The 25,613-nt window shown below is 35.0% G+C and overlaps 1 protein-coding gene across 5 annotated transcripts in view; it reads right to left on the bottom strand.

Moving 5' to 3' along the window:
• The window catches only part of REPS1 (RALBP1 associated Eps domain containing 1), a 73,203-nt gene that overhangs the window by 11,808 nt on the left and 35,782 nt on the right, over positions 1-25,613 (bottom strand). For 3 of the 5 annotated variants that reach the window (XM_065888509.1, XM_065888510.1, XM_065888511.1), the window contains exons 8-11: positions 24,340-24,494; positions 13,020-13,141; positions 2,950-3,037; positions 2,062-2,163 (exon numbers count right to left, since the gene is read on the bottom strand). In XM_065888509.1, coding sequence (XP_065744581.1) covers positions 2,062-2,163; positions 2,950-3,037; positions 13,020-13,141; positions 24,340-24,494 — 467 coding nt within the window. Of the gene's footprint in view, positions 1-2,061; positions 2,164-2,949; positions 3,038-9,462; positions 9,544-13,019; positions 13,142-24,339; positions 24,495-25,613 lie in introns of all 5 variants that reach the window. The other 2 variants (XM_065888507.1, XM_065888508.1) reach the window with 1 other exon arrangement.

The raw sequence follows: 25,613 nt of genomic DNA, 5'->3' as shown, positions 1-25,613 counted from the left end.
TCCTATTTAATAATAATCATTTATATAACTGAATTATTGTTTCAAATCAGAGATATTCAAAGATTGGCTAACACGTTAACATTTCATCATAGTATTACTAACTGTAAAAAATTAGGTATAAATCAAATAAATCATGGACTATTTACACAACACAATACTATGCACAGCGAACAAGTTACAATCTAAAAAAGTTATTATTTAATAACAGAGAAATATTCAAAATAAGTTACATGGAAGGAGGATAGAAAACAGTACATATATTACAGTTTCATTTCATATAAGAATATAACATGCACAGAATGAGGATTAAGGTTGACAAGGAATGCTAATCACGGTCACTCGCAGAATAGTGAGATTACAAGTAATTTTCATATTTTTATTTATTACATTTCTACAAGTGTGAATAACTTTTGTAATGAAAAAATTCATTTTTAAAGAATAAATTAGAAATATCTTAAGTAAAAAAGCTAACTTAAAAACTGTTAATGTAAAATTTTTAAAAATTTGACAAGGGAATAAAATGTGCTTAGACAATAATAAAATTTATGAAATTAACCAGAGGGTACCAATTTTTCACCTGAGGTAATATCATTTTCAATTTCCTCAAAGTCTTATGAAGGAGAAGAGAATCCCAGAAGAGACTAAGAGTTGTGAAACAGTAAAGAAGTTTTAAAATAGAAACTCTAGGGATAATTTGAAGAAATACTACTCATACCTTTCAAGAGTGATAAATTGAAGGGACTGGTTATTTGGTTTAGTTTCATTTCAAAATGTATCCCTTTCCTTTTTCTTGTCAAATCACTGAGAAGTTTACTTAATTGGTACAAGAAGGATGCTAAAATTAACGAATTTCCATTTGGATGTTCTAATAGGCATCTCAAACTTATCATGTCCAAACCTGAACTCCAACTCCCCCACCCCCCACACAAACCTTCTCCTATCACAGACTCTGTCAATTCCCAGTTGCTAAGATCCCTTGAACCACCCATGACTGCCCACCCCCACCCCTTGACATTCAAGCAAATCCTGTGGTCTTTTCCTACCAAAATCTAACCAGAATCTGACCACTTCTCAGCACTTCTACTGCTACCACCCTAGGCCAAGCCATCATCTTCTCTTGCCTGTATTGTTATAACTGTTTCCTAAAACGGTCTTTCCCTGTTTGAACTCTTGCCTTCTTCTGGCCTATTCCCAATACAGCAGCCAGAATAGTCCTGCTAAAAAAGGAAGGTCAGATTATGTCACTTCTCCATTCAAAACCCTTCTAAATGGCTTTTCATCTTTCTCAGTACAAGTCAGTCTTACACTGCTCCCCAGTTACTATTCTCCCACTTGCTACCTCTACCTGCCAAATTTACTAACTAGTTCTATTTCGGGCATTTGCTTGCTGTTCCCAGTAAATAAGGCATCTTCCCTAAACCAGGGCTTCATATTGGCTGTTCCTTGTGCCTTAAACATCCTTCCTTCAGATATTCACACAGCCCAATTCCTCGTCTCCTTCAAGTTTTAACTCAAATGTCATCTTTTGTAAGGCCTTCTTTGATCACCTTATTTAAAATGTCACTACCTCTCCCCTTTCACAACTTAATTTTTATCCAGAGTGTTAATTATCTCCTAAGATATGAGTCCTTTTTTTCAGTTACCTTCCCTACAGAATGTAAACTCCAAAAGGGCAAAGATTTTTTTGTTTTGTTTTGTTTACTGCTGAATCCTGCGTCTAGAACAGAGCCTGGCACATAGTATTCCATTAACATTGGCTGAATGAATGAATATATACACAATTTCTTGTGAGACAGAAAGAAAGGAGCTAGTGGGAAAGAGACAATGTACAAAATCTGGCTAGTTGAGAGGGATGGCAAACAGGAGGCCTGCCTTGAAGAAGGTTTAGTGGCAATGGGCAACCATTTATTCATACAGAGGGTAGGGTGTTTAAAAGGACTGACTATTCTCTGCATTATCCAGTGAAGATAATATTAAATGGTTATATATTTGAATTATTCAGACTCTAAGTCCAGACTTAATAAACCTCAAATGGAAGATGTAATTCTACCTTTCACTTACCTACAGTATTTCCAGAAGCAAATTTTACTGATGAATTTATCTTATTTTCTTCTGAAAGGTCAGATGTTTTCACAAGTAATGGGCTAGTGGGATTAGTATGATCTAGGAGAGAATTAATAGGTAAAAATACAAGATATAGGTATCTGAATTAATAAATTCATAAACCTCAGAGTACAAGACTTTGTTTCAATACTCCAAAGAAGTAGCAAGTAAATCCATGAAATGTAAGACAAAATAATATTTAATAGGACAAACATAAACCTGTTTATATAGAATTTTGTTTTCTGCCACAACAGAAGATACTTTATAATGAAAAAGTCAATCTGCATGTTCATACTTTGTTAATTTTATCCCTGTAGGGCAATAAGTTAAATAAAACACCACACAAATGACTGTAAAATAAGTAATTTATGTTGTTGACTTACATAGAAAACAAATCTATCTGTGAGAGACCCTAACTAAAACATTTAATCTAAAATGAGGAGAAACTTCAAGAGTTAAAGCAAAATATACTATTTCAAAGTCAAGATTCACTTTAACATACACCTCTTCGGTTAAAAACTGAACATACTTTAAATGTAAATTCACAAGAATGATCATAAAAACCCACAGGGTATCAGAAAAGTCACGTTTTCCAAATGTCCTTATTTAAAAACTTTATAAATTAAATTCAGTAATTTGCTTTTAAAACTGTAATATAAATTTTAAAAAATATACAAGCACACACACACAGTACAAATATAATTGCAGAAAAAGTACTATGTTAAAAAAATAAGCGATTAACAAAAGAAACCTGAACTCAGAATGATTACCTGTGTATTCTGGTTTGATGCTAATCTAAAATATAACCTCTTAAACTAAGACACAACCCAGCAACAGCTTCCTTACCACTGCCAGTCCTTTTAAGTTCCATTTCCTGCATGTGGATTTTGCTTGGAGTCATACGAATGGGAACTGGATGAACAATAGCAGTATCCTACAGACAAATGGGAGGAAATACAGAATTTGTATTAAAAATGCCAAGCAGGTACCCTGAAATAACCAAAAGTAAAAACACTTCAAAAACCGGTAGACAGAGTTCCTCATTCACACTAAGGCAAGCATGAAAATTAATTTTTTAAATAAAAGTTCCAGAATTATATTTTAAAAAGTCAGGTTTTCTGTATATGCCTAATAATTTGATTTGTTTTATAAAAAGTACATTTTAACTTTGAGTGATTAAAGATTTGAGAAGAAAACTGATCTTATAAAAATACAATTCAAGACAATATTCAAAGGCAAAGTGTGAAATGATCTGATGAAATTATACAAATCTGAACCTTTGAGGTTAAAAGGAACTATTTCATGAGAACCCAAAGACTAAGTAAAAGATTGAATTCATTTTCACTAAACTGCTCAAAAAATCTGACACTTTACTTTTTCATATATAAAACAAAGTTAATGAGATGCCTGTCATATTGTAACAGTAGGCATGATACATACTTTCTATAGATTAGTTCTACAGAACTGTTTAAAATTCATGCATAAAACTTCCACAAAAGGAACCCATTTTTTTAAGAGTTAGGATAAGTAACACTCCTACTGTAACATTAATACTTTCCTTAAATTTTTTCATGACTATATTACATCTGATAATTCTCAACATAAGGCATGAGCGGCAAGTCTAGTTAGAGGAGTAAAGGAACTGACAGAATAAACTTCTGAAAAGAGTATAAGGCAATGTATGGCAGCCTCTCCAAAAGGGAAGGAAGAGAGAAAGGTGCATCTGGGTAGCCAGGGAGGCCTGGCCCTGGGAGCTGAGACGTGCAGGGGAGGAATTAGAACGGGATCAAGCATTTGGCTTAACAGCAACAGACCAGCTAAAAAACATGCCTACAGGAGTTCAGCCCCTTCTACTAGCTCATATTTTGTATGTGCTGCTGCTAAAGACTGAACTTGAGATACTTAAATTTCAAATATCTAGTAATCAGTTTAAATTTATAATTTAGTGTGAAGGATAATGACCTTTCAATTTAAGTTGGACACTGTTTTGGTGACAGTATTAACACCACACCTCTGCAAGTTCTAGCATACCATCTCCTGTTTGACAGGTCTCCTTGGCTTATTTGCATAATCTCTAAATTCAACCCATTTATAACAAATGAATTCTTTACTGCAATTATACAGATAAATCCATTTACAGTAATTTCCTGTCCCTACACCAGTGAGATTCTGGACAGGGTTATGTACTACTTAATAAACCTGAACTCACATTTCCCCTACAACTCTAAAGTTACAGTTATAAAACATAAACATAATAGATGGATAAAAGTTTAGATTTCTCACATAAGAATGAGTCATACTCAGGAAATTATTAACAATACATTCAAGATGTTGTTTGTTATGTTTATGGTTATGAAAAACATGGCTTTAAGAATAACTACTATTTTCTTAACTTACAATTTTAATAGCAGAAATAACTGCTGAGAATCAGATTTTAACATTCTAAGGCAATATTAGAGGAGAAAGCATGATAGATTCATGCTTATTCCAAACCCAAAGCACACTAAGAAAAAACAAGCAAGGAAAACTTATTAGATGCTTTAACTCATAATATTGATCTAATATATATTCTGTGTATATGTACACAGTCATATTTATAAAATTTGTAACAGATATATTATGTAGCCTTTTCATATATTTCCAGTACAATAAAGGGAAGTCACAATAATGACCCCCCAAAAAGAAAATCATGAATGTTCTATTCATTCTCTAAATAATTTGCCTAAGTTTCTGTACCAGCAAATCAAGTTCCTATTGCATACTTCAGTCATATAACTAATTGTTGCTATGAGCCTGCAACAGCTTTAATCCAGTGGATCCTGCTACTAGTAGGACAAGGCAATTCCTGGAAGAGCTTTAACATAGATGACCAGGCCCAACCTCAGACTAGTGATCAGAAGCTCGGTCTGTGACTGTGATGCGCAGCAGAAGAAAGAGCTTTGACGTTAAGCATTTCAACACCCAGATGAAGAACCATAAATGCCTGTAAGTCTCTGGGTCCTGAGCACAAGATGCCAAAGTAACACTTTCTCTGCTCCAAATTAGCATCCCCATATTTAAAAACAGAGAAAAAAGTAAAGAGACTGACTGGCAAGCTCTGCTCACTTTCTTCTAACTATCCAAATCACCCAAAGCCTTTAGGAAACCCATTCCTAAACACTCACGGCACATTTGTATCATATATTTAGGTACTTGATTTTATACATCTTCGTACTTTACTGAATATTCTATTGTGCTCAAATATCTACATTTTCTACTTGGCTTAAATCTTACTATCCTGTCTGTCTGAAACCAGCCCTGTCTACTTGCTATTCCTGTGTCACTTCGTTCAGGTGCTCATCATCTCACTCTCTTTTTTTTTTACATCTTTATTGGAGTATAATTGCTTTACAATGGTGTGTTAGTTTCTCCTTTATAACAAAGTGAACCAGCTATACATATACACATAACCCCGTATCTCCTCCCTCTTTCATCTCCCTCCCACCCTCCCTATCCCACCCCTCTAGGTGGTCACAAAGCACCGAGCTGATCTCCCTGTACTATGAGGCTGCTTCCCACTAGCTATCTACTTTACGTTTGGTAGTGTATATATGTCCATGCCACTCTCTCACTTCGTCCCAGCTTACCCTTCCCCCTCCCCGTGTCCTCAAGTCCATTCTCTAGTAGGTCTGTGTCTTTATTCCTGTCTTACCCCTAGGTTCTTCATGACATTTTTTTCCCTTAAATTCCATATGTATGTGTTAGCATACGGTATGTGTCTTTCTGACTTACTTCACTCTGTGTGACAGACTCTAGGTCTATCCACCTCATTACAAATAGCTCAATTTCATTTCTTTTTATGGCTGAGTAATATTCCATTGTATATATATGCCACATCTTCTTTATCCATTCATCCGATGATGGGCACTTAGGTTGTTTCCATCTCCGGGCTATTGTAAATAGAGCTGTAATGAACATTTTGGTACATGACTCTTTTTGAATTATGGTTTTCTCAGGGTATATGCCCAGTAGTGGGATTGCTAGGTCATATGGTAGCTCTATTTGTAGTTTTTTTTTAAGGAACCTCCATACTGTTCTCCACAGTGGCTGTATCAATTTACATTCCCACCAGCAGTGCAAGAGTGTTCCCTTTACTCCACACCCTCTCCAGCATTTCTTGTTTGTAGATTTTTTGATGATGGCCATTCTGACTGGTGTGAGATGATACCTCATTGTAGTTTTGATTTGCATTTCTCTAATGATTAATGATGTTGAGCATTCTTTCATGTGTTTGTTCACTCTCTCTTGATCCCATCAGTCCTTCACATTGTTGCCTGAACGATCTTCCCCAGCTACCTCTTTGGTGCCCCCATCTTATCATGGTACTTCTTGTTAGCTCCCAGTTAAGTTCAGATCCTTGGTCTAGGAAACAAAGATCTTCCCAGTCAGGTTTCAGCCACACTCTTCAGCTCCCCATCACTCCCCTATACGTGTCTACCCTGCACTCTCACTGCACTGAATTCCTGCTGCTCGTGACCTTCTTCTTGCAATGCCCTTGTCCACTTCTGCCAATTCATTCGAAACTCATCATACAAACATACCCTCTTTTGTGAAAACTTGCCCAAACACACTGGGCTGAGTTAGCCCACAGTTCTCTGCCCACAGTTTTGTTCACGGGTACATATGATAATTATCAAAGTCAGCTATATTACAACCATCAGTTTATAATGATTAAGCTGTGGTCTACTTAAGACTGGACTTGTTTTTTGACATCTTGGTATTCCTAGAGAATAACACAGGCACCTGGAAGGGGGCTCCACCAAACCAACTGAGTTGGCTGGGCATAATCAGTGATCAAATGAACTCCCTTTTCCTACCCTGAGTGAGTCCAACATTCTACGGCACTCAAGGTCAGAGATAGTCACGGCAGAGACCAGTGCACTGCACTTCTCGTCAGTCTAGAATTTCCTGGTGGAAACACATTCTACCAGAATAAGCAGTTCAACAAAAGTAATCAGATTGCTGGAAATGAGATATCAGAAACTCAGTTTCATAACAATTCTGGGAGCCTAATAATTAACCATCTTAGTTTGCACGTGAGGTCACTGCCCTGGGTGACGGCTGTCTCTAAGTGCTACAGAGCAGTGTGGAGTCCTTCACAGACAAACTTTATTGAGCAGTATCTACTTATCAAAATTTGGCTTTAAAATATTATTCCATTAAGTGTTTCTGACACTGTAAGGTATGTCAAATTCATATCAGAACTGTAGTGTTCTTTTTCTCCTATGTGAGTCTCTTTTAATCTGAATGGACCTTATTTACTTACTTATAATCCTTATTTATATAAACCTTGCAAAGGATCATTTGGGAATGTGGCCACAGGCTGTGTTCTGTAGACTGGTAACATGTCAGGTAAGAATTAAATGAAGGTTAAGAAACTCAGACCCTCACTGAAAGCAGGGCATTGTACTAATTGAAAGTTTACAGTGAGATTATAGTTTGCCAGCGTAAAAGAAAAAAGATGTTTCTAGGTACCAGATTATAAATATTTAAGACTGCCAACTTTATCAAATTTAGAGGCCTAAACTCAAGTTTAAAATGTCAATTAACCATTTAAAACTTTCTTTCCTAGAGCCTCCTGCCATACTAGAAATAACAAAAGAAAGAATTATGCCATATCATTTAAACACTAGAGCTGGAATTCACAAATTTGGATATTATTTCCAAAAAGTTACAAGAATATCACTGTTATTAAGTCAACTATTTCCCTGCATTTCCTGCCAGTCATGAGTCAATTTAGTTTGCCTCTGAGTTCTAGATTTTTATATTTAATGTTCTTTTCTGGCCTGACAAAGATCATAATACTATGAATTATTACTCTGAATATCTCTTAAGGGTTAGAGAATAAAAGAGTCTCTACTGCTACATCTTCCCCTGTAAAATACTTTTATTAAGTACTTTAAATAAAATTAACTTGACTCTGTAAGTAGGAGATAAGAATAATATGGAGAAATGAAACTCAGAGCTAAAGTAAAACTTTCTTTTAGCTTATAGCACATGTCACTTCCCAAGAAACTTTAATTACTGCTGCTAATAAGCAGTCAAAATTGTTAAGTGCTGCCTTTTTATTTCTCTCCCATTTTTCAGAGACTAAAAGCAAAGATTAATGTCCTTAAAGTAGTAAGGAAAGAGAAGGCCAAAGGCTCAGATAATCTACATATTAATTGGCCCCTGAATAATGAATAGATTATAAAATAGACACTTAAAACACTTCCATACATCATGTTTGAATTCAATATAACAGCATTCTCTATATTTCAAACAGATATAAATTCTTTAAAATTATAAAACACACCAAAGAGCCATTAATTTAAAATGTTGAAGAGGTACTATTATCTTTAAATGCCACTTCTCCCAAATCCATATTAAATAACAAGACTATTTTAACATTTAATTAATAAATGCTGGCTATCTTTGGTCAGAAACATCTAGAAAGAATGCCTTGTGTCACTTTCTCCAATTCTTTTCACTGAATTCATTTTTAAAAATCCTACCTTTACACTCTTCTTCCCTTCCTACTTACTTCCTCTTTTCTTTTTGAAAGGTACTTATTAGCATGTCCTTCTCTTTATAGGAAACAATGAAAAATAAAAGAAAAAGCAGGAATGAACAGTGAGAAGACTGTAACAGCTACAGTATAGAAGTTTTCAAATAACTTGAGGGACGGGTGGGGCATATATGAAGTTCAATCTATGGGACAGAATTTATTGTTTAAATCAGGATGTGAACTTTGTAGCATTTTCAAAGCAACACAGTGAACCACAGGAAGACAAGACAGAGCCTCCTCTGCACAACTGGAATCTTTGACCAACAGCACTATTGTTTTGCTGAACTTGATTCTCCTGTAACAGGACTCAACGTACTAATTAAGTCAAAGCTGTACCATCTGGACTGTTAAAATAAAAGATGACACTGCATGTTTATATACATAGCACATGTTACATGATGTGTAAGCATACAAATAAAATAGTATTTACTGTCATAACACTGCAATAAGCAGTATATGTTTAATAAAACATACACTCAATTAGCAAATGAAAACAAGGTCAACTAAATCAACTGTCACAAAATGCTCCTTTAGACACATGTATCAGATTTTAAAAACATAGATTTCTCTCATTAAAATAACTAGAAAATACAAAGAATGGTAAAAAAAAAAAAAAGTTCTTTCCACCATTAAACACACAAAAATTGAAAAGCCTGCCACCATTTCCCTCTAAGCACTCCACTGAATCATGCATATCAGCTAAAAACCATAATGAATGAAAATTTGGGTTAATAAAATTAATTTCAAACAAGCAAGCTAAGTGATTGACTTACAGGATCAGCTGGTGCAATGTTAGAATCAAATTGGGTCAGAGTTTGTGAGCTTGAAGAGCGTTCACTAAATGTCTCCCACTGCTGAACAGACAGAGGAGAGACAAGTCAGCATGATGAGAAAGATGGAGTAAAAGATCACCGGAGAAGATTTAGCAAAGTAATTCAGAGGTTGCACTGCAAGTTGTGTTTCGTAGGCCTGACAAAATTCCGTAAGTTCTGTTTTTCCATAAACATTCTACGCTATCTATGCTGGGTCATCTTGTAATGTAAAGTGAGCAGCTTCACGATCAAATGTACAGTAACAATTTATTGCAATCTCTATGGGAGAGATTCAAAGCCTTACAGAATTCAACTCAAAACACAATAAAGGAACAGAGTCTAAGTGGTATAAATGGTGACAAAAGAAAAATATAAAGGGGTTTGTCTTGACTAGAGAAAGAATAACTTCAAATCCTTCTTTTAAAATCCAAATGTTAATGCACTGATTTGGTGGTACTAATGAATTCTGAGTATCAAAGTTTTGGTCAAAACAAAGCAAGTCAGTGCGACTTGCCAGTGCGACCCCTGAAAGATGATTCTATTATGTATGTGCACATATTCTGTACATATGTACAGATATTTAATAAAATATAATTGAGATAAAATGCAAAGAATTCTGGAATTAATGTAAGTTTGAGCTTATGTCAATCTGTAGCAAGTCAACCCCTGTAATCAGCATTATGAACAGGGCCATGCCAGACCACAAGACAAAACTGCCAATCAGGCACCCACCTCCAACCCCATGCTAGAAAAATCAGAATGCGGCCACAATGAGAGCAAATCAAGCAACTGAGTATGTGTTATATATAGAAGATGTATTTTGATATGAAATACTACTCTTCTAAAAGAGGTACACAAATATCATACCTCAAATTAGGTGGAGTGATAAGTGATTATTAATTTTAGTAAATTCCATTTGAAGATCTTAGTAATAAACAGTATAGGATTTTATATCAAAATCATATTAAAATTATCATTAAAATTTGATTCTTAAGAATTACCAGTTATACTCTGAAGAAGGAAAAACATCTGCACATATACAATATATACACATGAATGTTTACACACAGACACACCTACTCCATTAACCAAAATCCTCTTTTTATAATTCAGTATAGAAAAGTATACATTTTTATGCTTCAAAGTTCGACTTACTATTTAAAATAGTAATATTGAATTTGAGAAGACATGTAGAAACTAAATGTTAGCCAATGAACACATTTATAAAAATTATCTACAGAAATGGCTAATGCAATCATTCAACAGCTTTCCCTAAAGATTAGTTTTAAAATCATAAAATTAAGATATACTAAGAAATAAGAGATGCATTCAGCGTGTTTCCTGAATAAAGAAAATCCACAGTGATTCACTTTTATCAAGGGACATCACTTCAGGGAAGTGACTTACCAATATTTGTTAATATAATTAGTTTCTTCAATAATTATTGTTGCATAGGTACAGAAGGAATTTTTAAAATCCTAATTATCTAACTATGGAGAAAAGTTGAGATGCAGAATCTTTTTTCCAAAAAGAAGACATCTGTCTACCTATTTGGTGGCATGAGATTTTACTTGATTTTACAAGACTGTATGTAAGCTAGCTGGAGAGCAGAGAGACACTCTTATCTTTGTAACTTTAGTATAATGGTTAAGAGCACAGGCTCCGGAACCAGACGACTGGAATCCTAGTTACGCTGCACACCCTCAGGCAAGTTATCTAACCTCCCTGCGTTCCAGCTGTACCATCTGTAACGTGAGATTAATAATGCCTATGTCACAGGATTGTTGTCAGGATGTAAAGAGTTAATATATGTAAAGAGCTTTCTGAACAGAACGGGCACATCACAAGTGCTCAATATGTGTTACGGATTATTATTAGTGTTATCCCCTAAAGTGCCTCATCCATATCTGCAAATGCTGAATAAATATTTGTTGAAAGAATATTAGTGCTTTGAGGTAGAAATTAAAATATAATTTCCATATCCTAAGTAAATTTTAAAAAATATTATTAAAATGTGTCAAAAATCAATGTTAGTTTTAGTAACATTTTGATTTTCCACACATAGTGCAAAAAACCAATTATGACATTCATGTCCTTATTAGCAAACACCACAAAATGAAACTTGGTAAGAATATTTAAGAAGGGAAAATGCAACTGCTTAAATCAGATTTGAAAGGGATTTCCATTGCTAGTCTTTAATGATCACATGTGAGTTTTACTTGGAATGAAGATGGGCTTTTGAACTGACATGCTTTAGAAAGAGTTGCTTTTATTTATGAACAGATATCAGTAAAAATAATCTTTTAATCTGATACTGCTTTTTTAAAAAAATGACAGAAATGAATAAAGGCAGCAAAGAACAGTGGTTTCAAGAACACTGAGCCTATTCTCCATAAAGCCTCTACTAGCAAATTCTTTCAAGGCTTAAATCTTCCCTCCAGAAAAACACTTATATAAATGGTTTTATATCTGACAGCATGACGATATAATGTCTCAGAAGCAGGTATCTGTGATTATGTCATAAAGCAGCAGCAAAGTACTTTAAACCTGCCAGTTACTTCTCTTGTTTTTCAGCTGTCCAAAATTAACTAGTGTCTCTTAAACCCAGTATTTTTCTGGCTTTAAAAGACACAGAAAGCACAGAAGCTTCAAGCACTATCTAAAAGTGATACAAAAGACTGTAAGGAAAAAAAATATAACTTGTTCACAAAGAAAAGTGCTCTAACAGGCTGAGCAGTGGTTTTCAATTGAAGTTCTACAGAGCATGAAGATTTAACAGAGGGGCCTCAGAGGGTGCTTTGTGGAGGCAGGGCCTCAGGTCCTCTTCCCTTATTCTAATCATAGTGGCCCTACTTTTATTGTTTTGTATAATGGAGTTCCAAAGTAATGGAGGGTGGTTCTCAAATTCTGTTTTCCACGCTGGGCTTGGTCTTATATAACATGGTCTTTAACCACTGCATTTAATAGGGTTAAATCATTCCATTTTGTATTAAATAAAATAAATTACTATGAATAGCCTGGAATGTAGAAAATACTTTTTTCATGTGGAAAGCTGGTTTAGTGGCTTCTCATATCACTTCCAATGCTAAGATTCCAAATCTATTATCGCAGGCCTTGCTTACAGGAATGAGACGGCAGTGTGACACAGCAGGTATGCTAGCTGACTGAACGTCCAAAGGACCTGTGTTCAAATCTCAGCCCTTGTCACTTACTGGCTGTAAGATATCTTGTCCAAGACATTTACCCTTTCGGCTGTTAAGTTCATGCATCTGCCCCATCTAACCCACAGAGATTTAGTAGGAATGAATGGTGGAAACTAAATGATAGTATATACATATGAAAAAGTACTTTGAAAACCTCAGAGTCATATAATTACAAATATCTATCACAGTCACATTTGATATGGTCCCTCAACTATGCACGCATGCTGAAAGAGCTATATGCTGAAATTACCCTGCTCGGAACTTCTTACCTTAAAAAAGTGAATGTTAGTGAGAGAAAAGGGAAGCTTTGCTAACCTCACTGCTCTGATTCAGCTCAGGCCAAGTCTGGTTTAGTGACGGCATAGATGGAGACTTGCTTGGAGGTGCTTCTGCAGGAGAGCCTGAATAACCTACCTCACCTGGCTGATCCCCAACGTCTGCAATTTAAAAAAGAGAAATTCTCTATAAACAATATATTTTAGTTTAGGAATATTTACTCATAAAAACCTAACAGAAGGTTTTCACAAGTAGTAATTTATAATCTGAATTTCCTTTTCTCACGTTCCCAAAACAAACATCTTAACAATCAGACAATCAGGCAATACTTATTCCTGCAACTTACTGTCTACCTGAAACCAGAGTTTTCCATGAAAATAAAATCTAGTTAGAAATAAGTAGAAAAAGAGTGTTGTACGTAGCAATGCAATAGGGCACATACTTTGAATCTAGTAGGGATGGATTTGTACCAGTTCCCAAAGTGTATTCCATGGAATATCAATCAGTAAGATCTTTTTAAAAATTAGGTTTTCTATTCAAATAAATCTGGGAATACTAAAATTCCCTGTTGGAGTGTCCCCACGCACATTTGTATATCAAAGACTTGTCATGTTTAAATCAGTTTTTCCCAAATATAAACCTTTTTTTATCAGATAAAAATCCCTCAATATTCCCTTGGCATATACTTTGGGAACTGCTGATTTACACTAATTCTCTCGAATTTTCTCTACAAGTCTTCTTTGTTACCAAGAAGCAGCATATATTTTCAAGGCAGACAGCAAAAGGAGAGAAAGAGCCCAAGCATGAGCAAAAAGCAAAGTCAATGAGCCCACACGAAACAAACTTTTATCGTTAGGCTCACTAGCATTTACAGACTTAACTGAGAGAGCTACAAATCCATGACAGGATTTCGAAGTGGTTTTTAAAGTATTATGTGATATCATGTTCTACTTTTAATTAGTTAAGGCTTCTCCAAGCTCTCAAATTGTAATTTAAAAACAGAAGGAATTTAATGGTAACTAAATTCTCATTCCAATCTTCCCAAATTTTACATGGCTTTGAATATAATCCCAGCCTGAAAATCACATTGATTGCCAAATTAATGGGGAGTACCTAATCTGTTTAGAACCTGTATCAAAAATATGACTCTAATATCTGTCACTATCTCATTGTTTGACCATGGGCAAGTTGAATAAAATAAATAGCACCTGAGTTTCTCCATCAGAAAGAAAGACATTTGCCATTAAATGTTAGTACTATACTTCAGATTCCTATATAGACAGCCATATAACAACTTAGCAATGTATAGGTTTTAACCTTCCAATCTACTCATAAGTAAATCCTTCACATTTTAGTGCCTAACACAGGACCTACCACATATTAGGCACTCAAATATTTATTGAATGAGTTACTTTTGTGTGTTCTTCTTCATTTAAATTCATTCTCCTTTACCATTATTTTTCTAGAACCAAAATTAACTATTGATACTCTGAAGAAGTCTCAAAAATTTTCTTCACCTATTCTGTTACATGACTATCTCAAAATACCTCCCTTTTACTCACCCTGACATTATTTCTTTATAGTCATATCACACTGCAAGTTCTAATTTGTAGTCCAGCATCATATTTTGATAAATTTTTGTTTTCTAAGATCAAGCATTCTTGCTATTTCTTTCTTAATTCTATCTCTTTCTCAGTAAAAGTGCCAAAGTGATATAGAACAAATAAGAGGCAGAAATGCTTTATATAATGTTCTATGAAGACCTCTTAACACAATGCTCTTAGAGAAAAACTAATGAAAAAATTATTTATAATAAATAGTAGCAGCAAATTCCTCATGGAAATAGCATGTGGTTTTCAGTGTGAACAAAAATCATGGACTTTTTTTCCTATGGTAACACAGGGAGATGAATTAGCCTAAGTTATTAAAGATGGTGGCAGAGCAGAGTCGCTCCCAGATGGACTCGCCGGTCACGGCCTCTATGTTCGCCCCCGAGCCCAGCTCTCCGGGCGTGATTGCTGCCCGGCTCCACAGCAGCTTCAACTTGGACTGCAGCAAGGACGGCAAGGCGCTCGACGGCAAACTGGAGCTGGACCTCACCAGCAAGATGCTTCTAGTGAACTCTACATCAGAGCAGTATGACAGCCTACTTTGGCAAATGTGGGAGAGGATGGACGAGGGATGCAGGGAGACCACATATGTCACTGGAGATCAGGAGACATGGGTTCGAGCCCTGGTCCGGGAAGATCCCACATGCTGCAGAGCAGCTAAGCCCGTGCGCCACAACTACTGAGCCTGCGCTCTAGAGCCCGCGAGCCACAACTACCGAGCCCACGTGCCACAACTACTGAAGCCCGCGCGCCTAGAGCCTGTGCTCCGCAACAAGAGAAGCCACCGCAATGAGAAGCCCGTGCACCGCAACAAAGAGTAACCCCTGCTCGCCACAACTAGAGAAAAGCCTGTGTGCAACAACGAAGACCCAACGCAGCCAAAATTAAATATAAAATAAATTTATTAAATTAAAACAAAACAAAAGGAAAGGGAGTTAAAGAAAGAAGGATAATAGCTATAGATTTGATAGTTTACCGGAAGTGAAACTCTGTCAGAAGGATGGTGAATGAAGAAGCGTCTTTAAAAGATCTCCCAAAGCAGATATTAAAGAAAGGAAAAATAGAATAAAAATAGTATTAACTATAGGATGATTAATTTTCAAAAGAACCTATTTAAAAGTCATACTGCATTATTATTTAAGTTTCAAATGTCACCTTAAGGCAAACTGGGGCCCTGATTTGACTTGCCTGGACCTCTGTTCTCCTGTTAGTCTTCTACTGACAAATTTAGGGCGAGAATGTACACCATCCCCACTGCAGGAAGTTCAGGTTTGGGATGGATTCTGGGTACCTCTTTGATTCACTAGTACCAAGCTGCAGTGGGTCCAGCCCCTTGAGGCTAAGAACTGAAGTGTTATTCACCCAAATAATTATACTTCATAGTCATTCCAATACAGTTATTTTCCTACAGTAGCAGTTCTTAAACTGCAAACCGTGGACTCCTGGGAGTCCCCATGACACTGTTAGGGGGGTCTAAAACATCAAAATTATTTTGTAATAGTAATAATGCTTTTTCTCTGTGTTCGCATATGCACTGACGGTGCAAAAGCAATGGTGGGTAAAACTGCTAGCTTATTAGCAAGAATCAAGGCAGTGGCACCTAAATATATAGTGATTACTGCTACAATATAGCAGTCATTGTATTCTTTACCACCATGCATTCCAGTTAAAATATGTAAAAATAAATAAATCAATAAATATGCATGACAATTTCACCGAAGGATGTTCACAATTAAGCAGTAAAAATTATTAATTTTATTAAATCTCACCCCTGGAAACACATTTTTAAAATATTCTGTGGTAAAATGGGAAACAAATGTGAAGCACTTCTCCATATTAAAGTGCAACGGTTGTCTCAGTGTGATTCAGATGTCAGCTGAATAGGCCACTATTATTCTTGAAAGAACAGGTGATAAACTGTAATTATTCAGACATGGCTATTAGGCAGGGATTTTCTTGAAAATGGATTAAGTGACCCTGTCCCTTCAAGGAAAAAAACAATTTTCAGTATTTGTTACTAATGACAAAGTTTGAGCTTTTAAGTGAAGATTAGAATTTTGGAAAATGTATATCCATGTCTATAAGCTCAAGAGCTTCCCAGTACTTCCTTGATAAGATAGGTTGTGATATTAACAAACACACTTTTTGATATTTTATAATAAAATGTCCCAACGTTTGAAAAAGCTGTACAACTCAATGAACCGATATTTTACAAATAATCAGCGCATTATGTTACAAAGCCGTGCATGGGTAAAAGATTCATTCAAAGTTCAAGACAGATCTATGTAACAGTACAAACAATTCATTAATATGGTTTCAGCTTTTGCACTGCAATTAACCTTTAAGAAATTACCATTTGTTGAGTTTTGGTGCAATACCAAAGAATATCCAAAATTATCTGAAAATAGTCCTCCCTTTTACTACGTGAGGCCAAATTTTCTTCATGTACTGAGGATTGGCAAAATCCTAAATATTTTAAGCTTTGCAGGCTATAAGGTCTCTGCTGCAACCACTCAACTGTGCTGCTGTCAAAAGCAGCTATAGGTAATTCACAAAGGAATGGGCTTGGCCATGTTCCAATAAATTTTTATTTATGGATGCTGAAATTCAAATTTCATATATTTTCATGTGTAATAAATATTATTCTTTTTTGAAAACAAAAACCACTCTTTGCTTGCAGGTTATACAAAAACAGTCAGCAGACTGGATCTGGCCTCAGGGCTTGGTGTGCCAACACCTGATATACCTCAAACAAAGTAACACACTCATCAGATTGAAAGCAGAATGCAGCTAGTTGAGATTCTAAGCTGTCTTCTTAAACCAAATATGAAAGAGATTAGCATAAGTGTAAAACAATGCCACCTTTTCCACAATTTTTTTATTTTGGAGAATACGGTTATTTTCCTAAAAATACCTATGCTAATATGTAAGGGGTATACTCTTGTTATTTTAAAATAAAGCAGTAAGTATTTTTAAAAAATGTTTCAGTTTTAACTTCTAATAGGGTTACTATTGACAGATGTAATCTACAAAAAGAAAGCCTTTTTGGGGGTCCACAAAAAATTTTAAGAATGTAAAGGGGTCCCTAAGATGAGAAAGTTTGAAAAAAATCACTGTCCTAGAAAATTCAAAAATTATCTATGGAATAAATTAGCAAAATTACACATTGCTTCTTTTCTAACTTCATATATAGTACAACAAATGGCAGTAGAAAAGGAGCAAATTACCTATGTTCTAGAAACTAACAGTCATGAGTCTGGGAAAAGGCATTAGGTCTGTAAATAAACTACACTTCCTTCAACTTGGCTCCTTATAAATACTCCTACAAAGAGTTTCATAGCCGCCCACAAAAGTTAGTCTTTAAGACTGTATCCTTACGGAGGCAGGGGTGTAATTTTACTCTTACCTGATGCAGTGTTCCAACCTAGCCTCCTGCTGGAACACTGTGTCAACCCTGCCTCCCTCCTGAGGGTTCTGCTCTGCCCCTGACATCATCAGAGCATCAGGGCTGAAAAAGAAGAGCATGAGCCTAAATTATTTGTTAAAATAAACCCCAAAAGGGCTTTTATGCAAAAAGTATTTCCATGTATAAAAGTGTGCCTGGAAGGCACAACCCAGTGTGATCATACTGATGTACTGTCAATCTACATTTAAAAGTTAGTAATGATAGGGCTTCCCTGGTGGCGCAGTGGTTGAGAGTCCGCCTGCCGATGCAGGGGACACGGGTTCGTGCCCCGGTCCGGGAAGATCCCACATGCCACGGAGCGGCTGGGCCCGTGAGCCATGGCCGCTGAGCCTGCGCGTCTGGAGCCTGTGCTCCGCAACGGGAGAGGCCACAACAGTGAGAGGCCCGCGTACCGCAAAAAAAAAAAAAAAAAAAAAAAAAAGTTAGTAATGATAATATGAAAAGTGCAAACCTTATTTTCAGGATCGCACTAGAAAATAAAAACACTGTCAGTAGTTTTCATCCTTCTAGGCTCCACAGACCCTAAAAAGTTCCCAGATTCAGTTCAGTTCAGTGTACCTGCTGAACAACCTCTTTCTTAAAGAGAAAGAACCTGTTTCAGTTTCATTCTAGGTTTATAATCTACCCACCCCAAATTTCTCTCATTTTCCTAGTATTATACTCAATACACTAAAAAACTGCTTCAAAATGACTGCCAGCTATTATCAATCTAATAGAAATATATACACTCCCTAAAGTCTTATGGTTTAAAACTTACTTTCTTTTCAAGTAGCAAAACAAATCTAGGAAGAATTCTTCAATCATGTAGGTTCAAGGTTTTAATTTCATTTATCAGCTTCATCTAAGCAAAAAGTAACTATATCTTTTATTTATTTGAGATGTGAATATTATTTGTACAAGAAAAAAACATTTAAAATTTTAAAAAAACAGGTGTGGATAAATTTTAAGTTTAAAAAAACCCCCTATAAATAGCACCTTTTTCATTCACACTTAAAAGACAGGCATAAGCAATGCATATGCAGAAAGAAATTAAAGACTTAATTTAAGATATGCTTTGTTTGCCTTGAATGATATTACATGGATCGAAAAACTAAGTTCTATTTCCAAAAGTAATTCCACTTCTCCCCAATATTCCACAAAATGGAAATTTACTCAGTAAGCAGATTTTAAGAAGGACTATGTAGAAGTCTATTAGTTTTGAATTAAAGCCAAAGATTTTTAAAAAATGAATGTAAAAACATGTCTAACAAGGTTTGAAAACAATAAAACACTTACCCCAAATACTAATTAAATTGCATCTGTTGCCCTTTTTTCTTTTTTTGCAGTACTGATCAACATTTTATAGCAAATACCATTTGGCTCAGCTATTATACTTCAAAGAATATTACCCACAGATATACAGGAGGTTTCCATTATCTAAGTATAGCTAAAAATGGAAAAAGCCCATTTAAAGTTAATCCACTTAAAATAAGGACTAAAATTTCATAAAGAGAAAAAACAACTAAACTGGGGCGTTTTCTTCAAGACTTACACAGAAAATGAGTATAAAGAACAAACCATAAAAGATGTTAAAGATTTTGGGCGAAATTTGGTGGCAAAATTAATCAAAGCATGAATTCAGTCAGTGAACATTTACTGAGGGCCTATAAGTAAATATAGCAAACAAAGATACAGTATTGAGCAAGAAGACAAGGCTCCCATTTATTTCCATGGAGTTCTCGTCCTAACAGAGCAAGACAGACATCCTTCACTTCATTTTGACTTTCGCAACACAATCATAAAGAAAAAAGCTCATTTCTGCAAAAAATAATTAATGGTATCATTAAATATACCCAAGGACTCTTACTGAATCCACTGATATTTAAACCATCATCTTTTAAAGCCCCTATTGTGTCATTCTTGCAGAGGTTTTCTCCTTCAAGTATTAGCTAGCCTTGTTTGTCACTGTTTTTGCCAGGAATTTGAGGAGTTTAGTTATTTTGTCCAGTTTCACTAAATGGTGCACCTTTGCCAATATTTACAATTGTACTGATTCATCACCTCCAATACCCCACTATCTGAAAAGAAATGACACGAGTGTTAAGAATGTATACATATATGGGGTGGGGGGCTTGAGAATTAATTCCTTAGGTGTAAAGTTAATGATGAATATTAGTGCCTATTTTCATTTTCCTCTGCAACTAAAGGCACTTGGAGAGTAAGTTTTCCAAAACAAAGATTCGAGGTTCTCTGTACAAAACAAAAATATATGTATCTTTTTTTTTGCAACACCAATTTAAAAGTAAAGCCAGGAAACTACCCGAAAATTCCATCAATAAGAAACTGGTTGAATTAAGGAACATTCACAAATTATGATAAAGAATGTGACAGCTCTATATGTAACAAAGTGTAGAGATGTACAACATTATTAGAAAAAAATCAAGGATGTACAGTGTGAATGCACTTGTGTAAAAACAGATAGCTGCATGTGTTACTTCTACAGGCTTTTATATGTTAAAATTTTGTGTGTGAACACAAGAGAAACTATTAACATTGATAAATTCACATCAAGCTAGTCTCAAGTATGTATTTTTGGTAAACGACTCATAAATAAAAAGTCTGGCTTTTAAAAATATTCATGTTAAAAGTACCACTAGGAGCTTGGGGACCTATGCTATCTATGCACCATACCAACAACAATTAAACACATGCTCAAGTTTACTGTACAAAGCAGCGATTATGGAGGAGGACACAGAATAGTGAACAAATTCCTTTACCTCTCTGAGCATCTCAAGCAGATACTACTGAGGTGCTCATATGAGCAGTGTGGTGTGAAGACAGGAAACAGTTTTAAACAAGTGGTTCAGCCAACTTAGTCATTTCAAAAATGCGAACGCCTACTTATGTGTACTCAGTTTGCACCCTGCTAGGTGCTTAAACATGATGAACAAGACCAATCTGGCTACTATCTGCCCAGGAACCTCTAATCTAGTTTAAGAGAGACTGACCAAATAATCGCCAAAAAATATACGTAAAATTGAAACTGTGCTACAAAGATGATTCTTTGGAAATTGAGTTTAAGAGGTGGAGACTGAGTTTAAAATGTATAATAACTCAATGTGTTTTTTTTTTTTTTTCTTTAAGATACAATTGTGGTAGGCTAGCAGTTCACCTTAATCTTTTTTTAATAGAAGATAACCATTCCTAAGAGGGGGGAGGGATAAATTGGGAGATTGGGATTGACATATACACACTACTATATATAAAATAGATAACCAATAAGTACCTACTGAATAGCACAGGGAACTCCACTCAATACTCTGTAATGACCTATATGGAAAAAGAATCTAAAAAAAAAGAGTGGATATATGTCTATGTATAACTGATTCACTTTGCTGTACACCTGAAACTAACACAATATTGTAAGTCAACTATACTCCAATAAAAATTTTAAAAATTTAGAAAAAAAGAAGATAGCTATTCCTAGAAGATTACCATTCTTTCTTGAATTCAGCTTCAGAAAGCTTCCACAGATGAATTCTTGTATGTTTTCTTTTATAAGACAACGAAAGTTATTTACTCCAGCTGTCAAATTCAGTGATGTTCAATGTTAAATATTTTAATTCAGGTCTACACAAGTACCTCTACCTCTGGTCCTTGGTTGTTCTGTTTTATCTGGTATATTTAATCCTATAAATCTAATCAAATGACTTTGGAAAAAATACATATATATCCCACCTGTGTTTGCATGCCTACAGAAAGCTTAGCTTGTTACTTCAAGCAACTGTAACTCAAGTCATCATTATTCATCATCTATTTTTCTGTAAGAGTTACTTAAATTGTAAATATAGAATACTTGTGGAGCTAATATTTTAATATGCCCCAACATCATAAAGTTAAAACAAATGACTGTTTTTCCAAAGACAGAAATGTTAAGGAAAAAACCCTACTTTAAAAAGGGCACATATTTAGCATAATTTACTCAATAATTATTTACTAAGCTACTTAGTCCATGCCTGCAAGTGCTAGGTCCTGAGGATACTACAATGAATATGGTACATTTCCTATTTTTTTAAGGCGCTCACAGTGTAGTGGCAGAAAGAGGATAAAAAAGAAGAGGATTCAGCATAACGTGTGCCATAATGAACAGCACACAGGATATGCTGTGCAAGATCAGAGAAGACAGAAACCACCTTTGCCTGTAAGGCACTAAGTCTCCACAGAAGGAACATTTATGATAAGTTCTCAGGTCAGCCAAAAGAAAGTGTTTGGGTGTGCCTCCTGTAACTGGGAACATCTAAAAACACAGCTATTTAAAAATGGTTTTTAAGGATACTGATTGAATCACAGTGTCACAGGACAATTTCTATATTCAAAGGACTTTGTGTCATGAATCTCAGGCTTATGATAGGTAGGAGAAAGAAGATTAAATGGTTCTTCCCACCTCAAAATAGAACTCCAAATTTATCATTTATGAGTAGGCAAAGCAGATTTTAATCTAATATTGTGTGGTCAAAATGTTCACAATAAATTTGACTGGAAACCATATAATATTATGTTAGAATTGGAAAAAACTGAGTCTTTGACACCTTTAAAATTATAGTTAAAGCAATAGTGTATAGAGACATGCAGGCAAAAAACCAGAGTGTCTCTTTGCTAAACAAATCTAACAGGTGTAAAAAGACAAATGCCCAGGAAAGAACTTGCATCATGGGCCTTAAAATTCCGTCAGTAGATCAACATGACAAAGAACCACACTTTATTTAAATTAAAGAAAGAAAACAAAGACTCTACTGACTACATGCAAAAGTCAGATTCACCTATCTGAATCCAACAGATGACAAGATCAGACAAGTCTCTAGAAAATGACATAAAACAGAATAAGCTTGACTTATTTCTTGTATTAGTATGCTATCAGTTTTTAAAAAATTAAAGTCATAAAAAAACTCTACATACGAGCCCAATTTATAAATCAATGATGCAGCAAGTCTGTAGCTATCAAAATTGCTTCCCTTTTGCCTACTAGCAAAAAGCTAAATAAAGAAGTGATTTTTGTTTATTTCCTAATTAGGTAAACCAAAGAACTGTGAAGCAAAATTATCTGACAAAAACGCTTCGCTTTCAGCTCAAGTTAGAGGGTAACTGACGCCAAATAACTACCTGAAATGATTAGGCAAATCCTAGGATTCTCACAGGATAATGTTTCTAAAAAACTGAAATCAACAGTAAATTATTTAATCAACCTATTGGTTGATAAAAGGTCAGGATACAATTCAGGTCTTAAAATATGAATGGCATCAAATCCACATTTCAGGTGGAGAAACAGAAGGAAAAAATAAGAGTAAATGGTTAGAACTTGCCCAAGGAAGGTCACAGAGTTAAGTAGCAAAACTAGAAGCACACTCAGATTCTTAACTCCAAGGAGACTGTTCTCTTCCTGACAGTAATGACATGTATATGGTTCTTTCCGTAAAATTTAGACAGTGAAGTCAGATGACTTGCGTTTCTGAGTTAAACAGACGTTGCCCTTTTAAGAGCCAAATTTCGTTCTATCTTCTCTTTTTAAAAGCATAAAATTCCTTCCAACATAAAATACAAGAGAATTTAGATAGAAAAATTGTAGACAATAATTTAGTTTTAATTAGGTGCATTAATAATTTAGCATTAATTTCCTCTTATTCATTCAGAATGTAAGGAAAGAGTACTCATTTTTTACCCCCTGTAGTCTTATTTCCTTTTAAAGAAAGCTACCAGTAAGTATGAGCACTTATAAAAGCATTCTTGTAAACATTTTTAAAAAAGCACTATCTACAATCAAATACAAATTTCCCAGATTTCTTTAGAGTCTGAAGAAAAGAAGTGGGCTTTTTAAAGGAAAATGCTTGCGACTGCAGAGGTCTAAGGATAAACCAGGCATTCCCTTCAACAAATTAAGATGCATTAAATGGAAAAATGTTGATAATGAAGATAAGCTACTTTACCCACTTCAGACAATTTATAATGCAATTAAAGGCAGCAAAGTAACAAGATACTATGAAATGCTCTTCAGATCTCTGCAAGTCACTAGTGTAAGGTGAAATAGTGGCATGTATTCTTTATCTCTTTATTTAAAGTTTACTAAATAAGCCAAGCCATTAATCCAGGTTCAGCCTGTACATCCTATTCTGATGGCAAATCTACGTGCTTCTGATGAAATGTTTATGCTCTTAAACTAAGTTTTAACGTCTATCTTTATTTTGCTTTAAGAATCAAGTGTTATGTTTATTAAGGCATGCAGTCAGGTCTCTTCAGCTCCCGGTCTTACCTGCTGAATCTTCCAAATCAATCAGTTTGGGCATTAAGCTTTCAGGGAGTTTTTCCGGTAAGTCGTAGCCATTCTTCCTAGCAACTACCAGATGAAAAGCAGCACAAAACTCATCCAGTGTCAAGGCTCCATCTTTATCAAAGTCTGAGAGTTCCCTAGAAGAAAAACTTATTATTAATATCATCATATTCTGCTTTGACTCCCTTTAGGTCTCAAAAAGGAGAGAAATCCTTTCCCAGAAAATTGCAATCTATAATTTTTAAAATTCCATAGATGGAAAGATATGTAATAAAACAAATATAGCAAACTGTTAACTGTAGGCAGCGGGCATATGGGTGTTGAAGGAACAATTCTTTAAACTTTTCTGTATGCCTTAAATTCTCATAATAAAATGCTGAAGAAACAGTCCCAATAAATAAAATCACCAAAAAATGACCTTTACCCCATATGCATTTTTAGTAACAGGATTTAGTTAAAGCTAGCCTTAGTTAGTAAGTCACTGAAATTTTTAAAAACTATTTTTACTGTTATCAAACTTCTACATGTATGCACTTTAAGGCATCCAATAGAATTACAAGACTTGATACAAAGAATGAGCAGCCCCACCGTGATGTCGATTTTCTGGTTGCAGATGCAACCATTTTTCATTCATTACCTTAAACTACATAAATAGCATGCATATATTGCTAGTTCTTGATTTTTTGGTTTTAGGCATTATCTACCTACTTCCTACCATAGCATCCTATGCCTCTAAAAACCTTAATAACAAAATAATTTAGAATGTAAAGAAATACACTGATATACAGTAGAAATAACATTTGTTTATCCAATAAGTGTTTTTAAAAAATAATTTGTGATTGTAATTTGTGTTTTAATGGCTAATTTCAACTACACAGCAGCTATCCTGAGTCTCAGTCTATATTTAAATGGCAGCTAAGCATGTCCTTAAGATCACGCCTTGGTATAGGACTTACTAAACTTGTTAAAAAACAAATGTGATAAACATAACCATGTATGAGCAAAAGGCTAGCTTTTATTCCACACATTATGCTTTCAACAAGAAATAGGTGATACAGCTTAAAGAATTTTTATAACCCATTTTAAAGAACTACTACAGTGTTATCACTTATTTCTTTTCTAAAGAGTGAGAGAGAAGCTGGCTATTATAAGGTAATACTGGGTTCTTTGAGAATATTCCTGAAAAGGTTACTCTAATAGTTTATTTTTTAAAGTTCAAAAATCTACCTGCTATAAACTCCTCTGAAACAACCCAC

This window comes from Phocoena phocoena, chromosome 12 (genome assembly GCF_963924675.1).
Source record: "Phocoena phocoena chromosome 12, mPhoPho1.1, whole genome shotgun sequence".
Lineage (NCBI taxonomy): Eukaryota > Metazoa > Chordata > Mammalia > Artiodactyla > Phocoenidae > Phocoena > Phocoena phocoena.
Note: the sequence above shows the minus strand (reverse complement) of the source record. Positions and strands in the feature narration are given on the sequence as shown.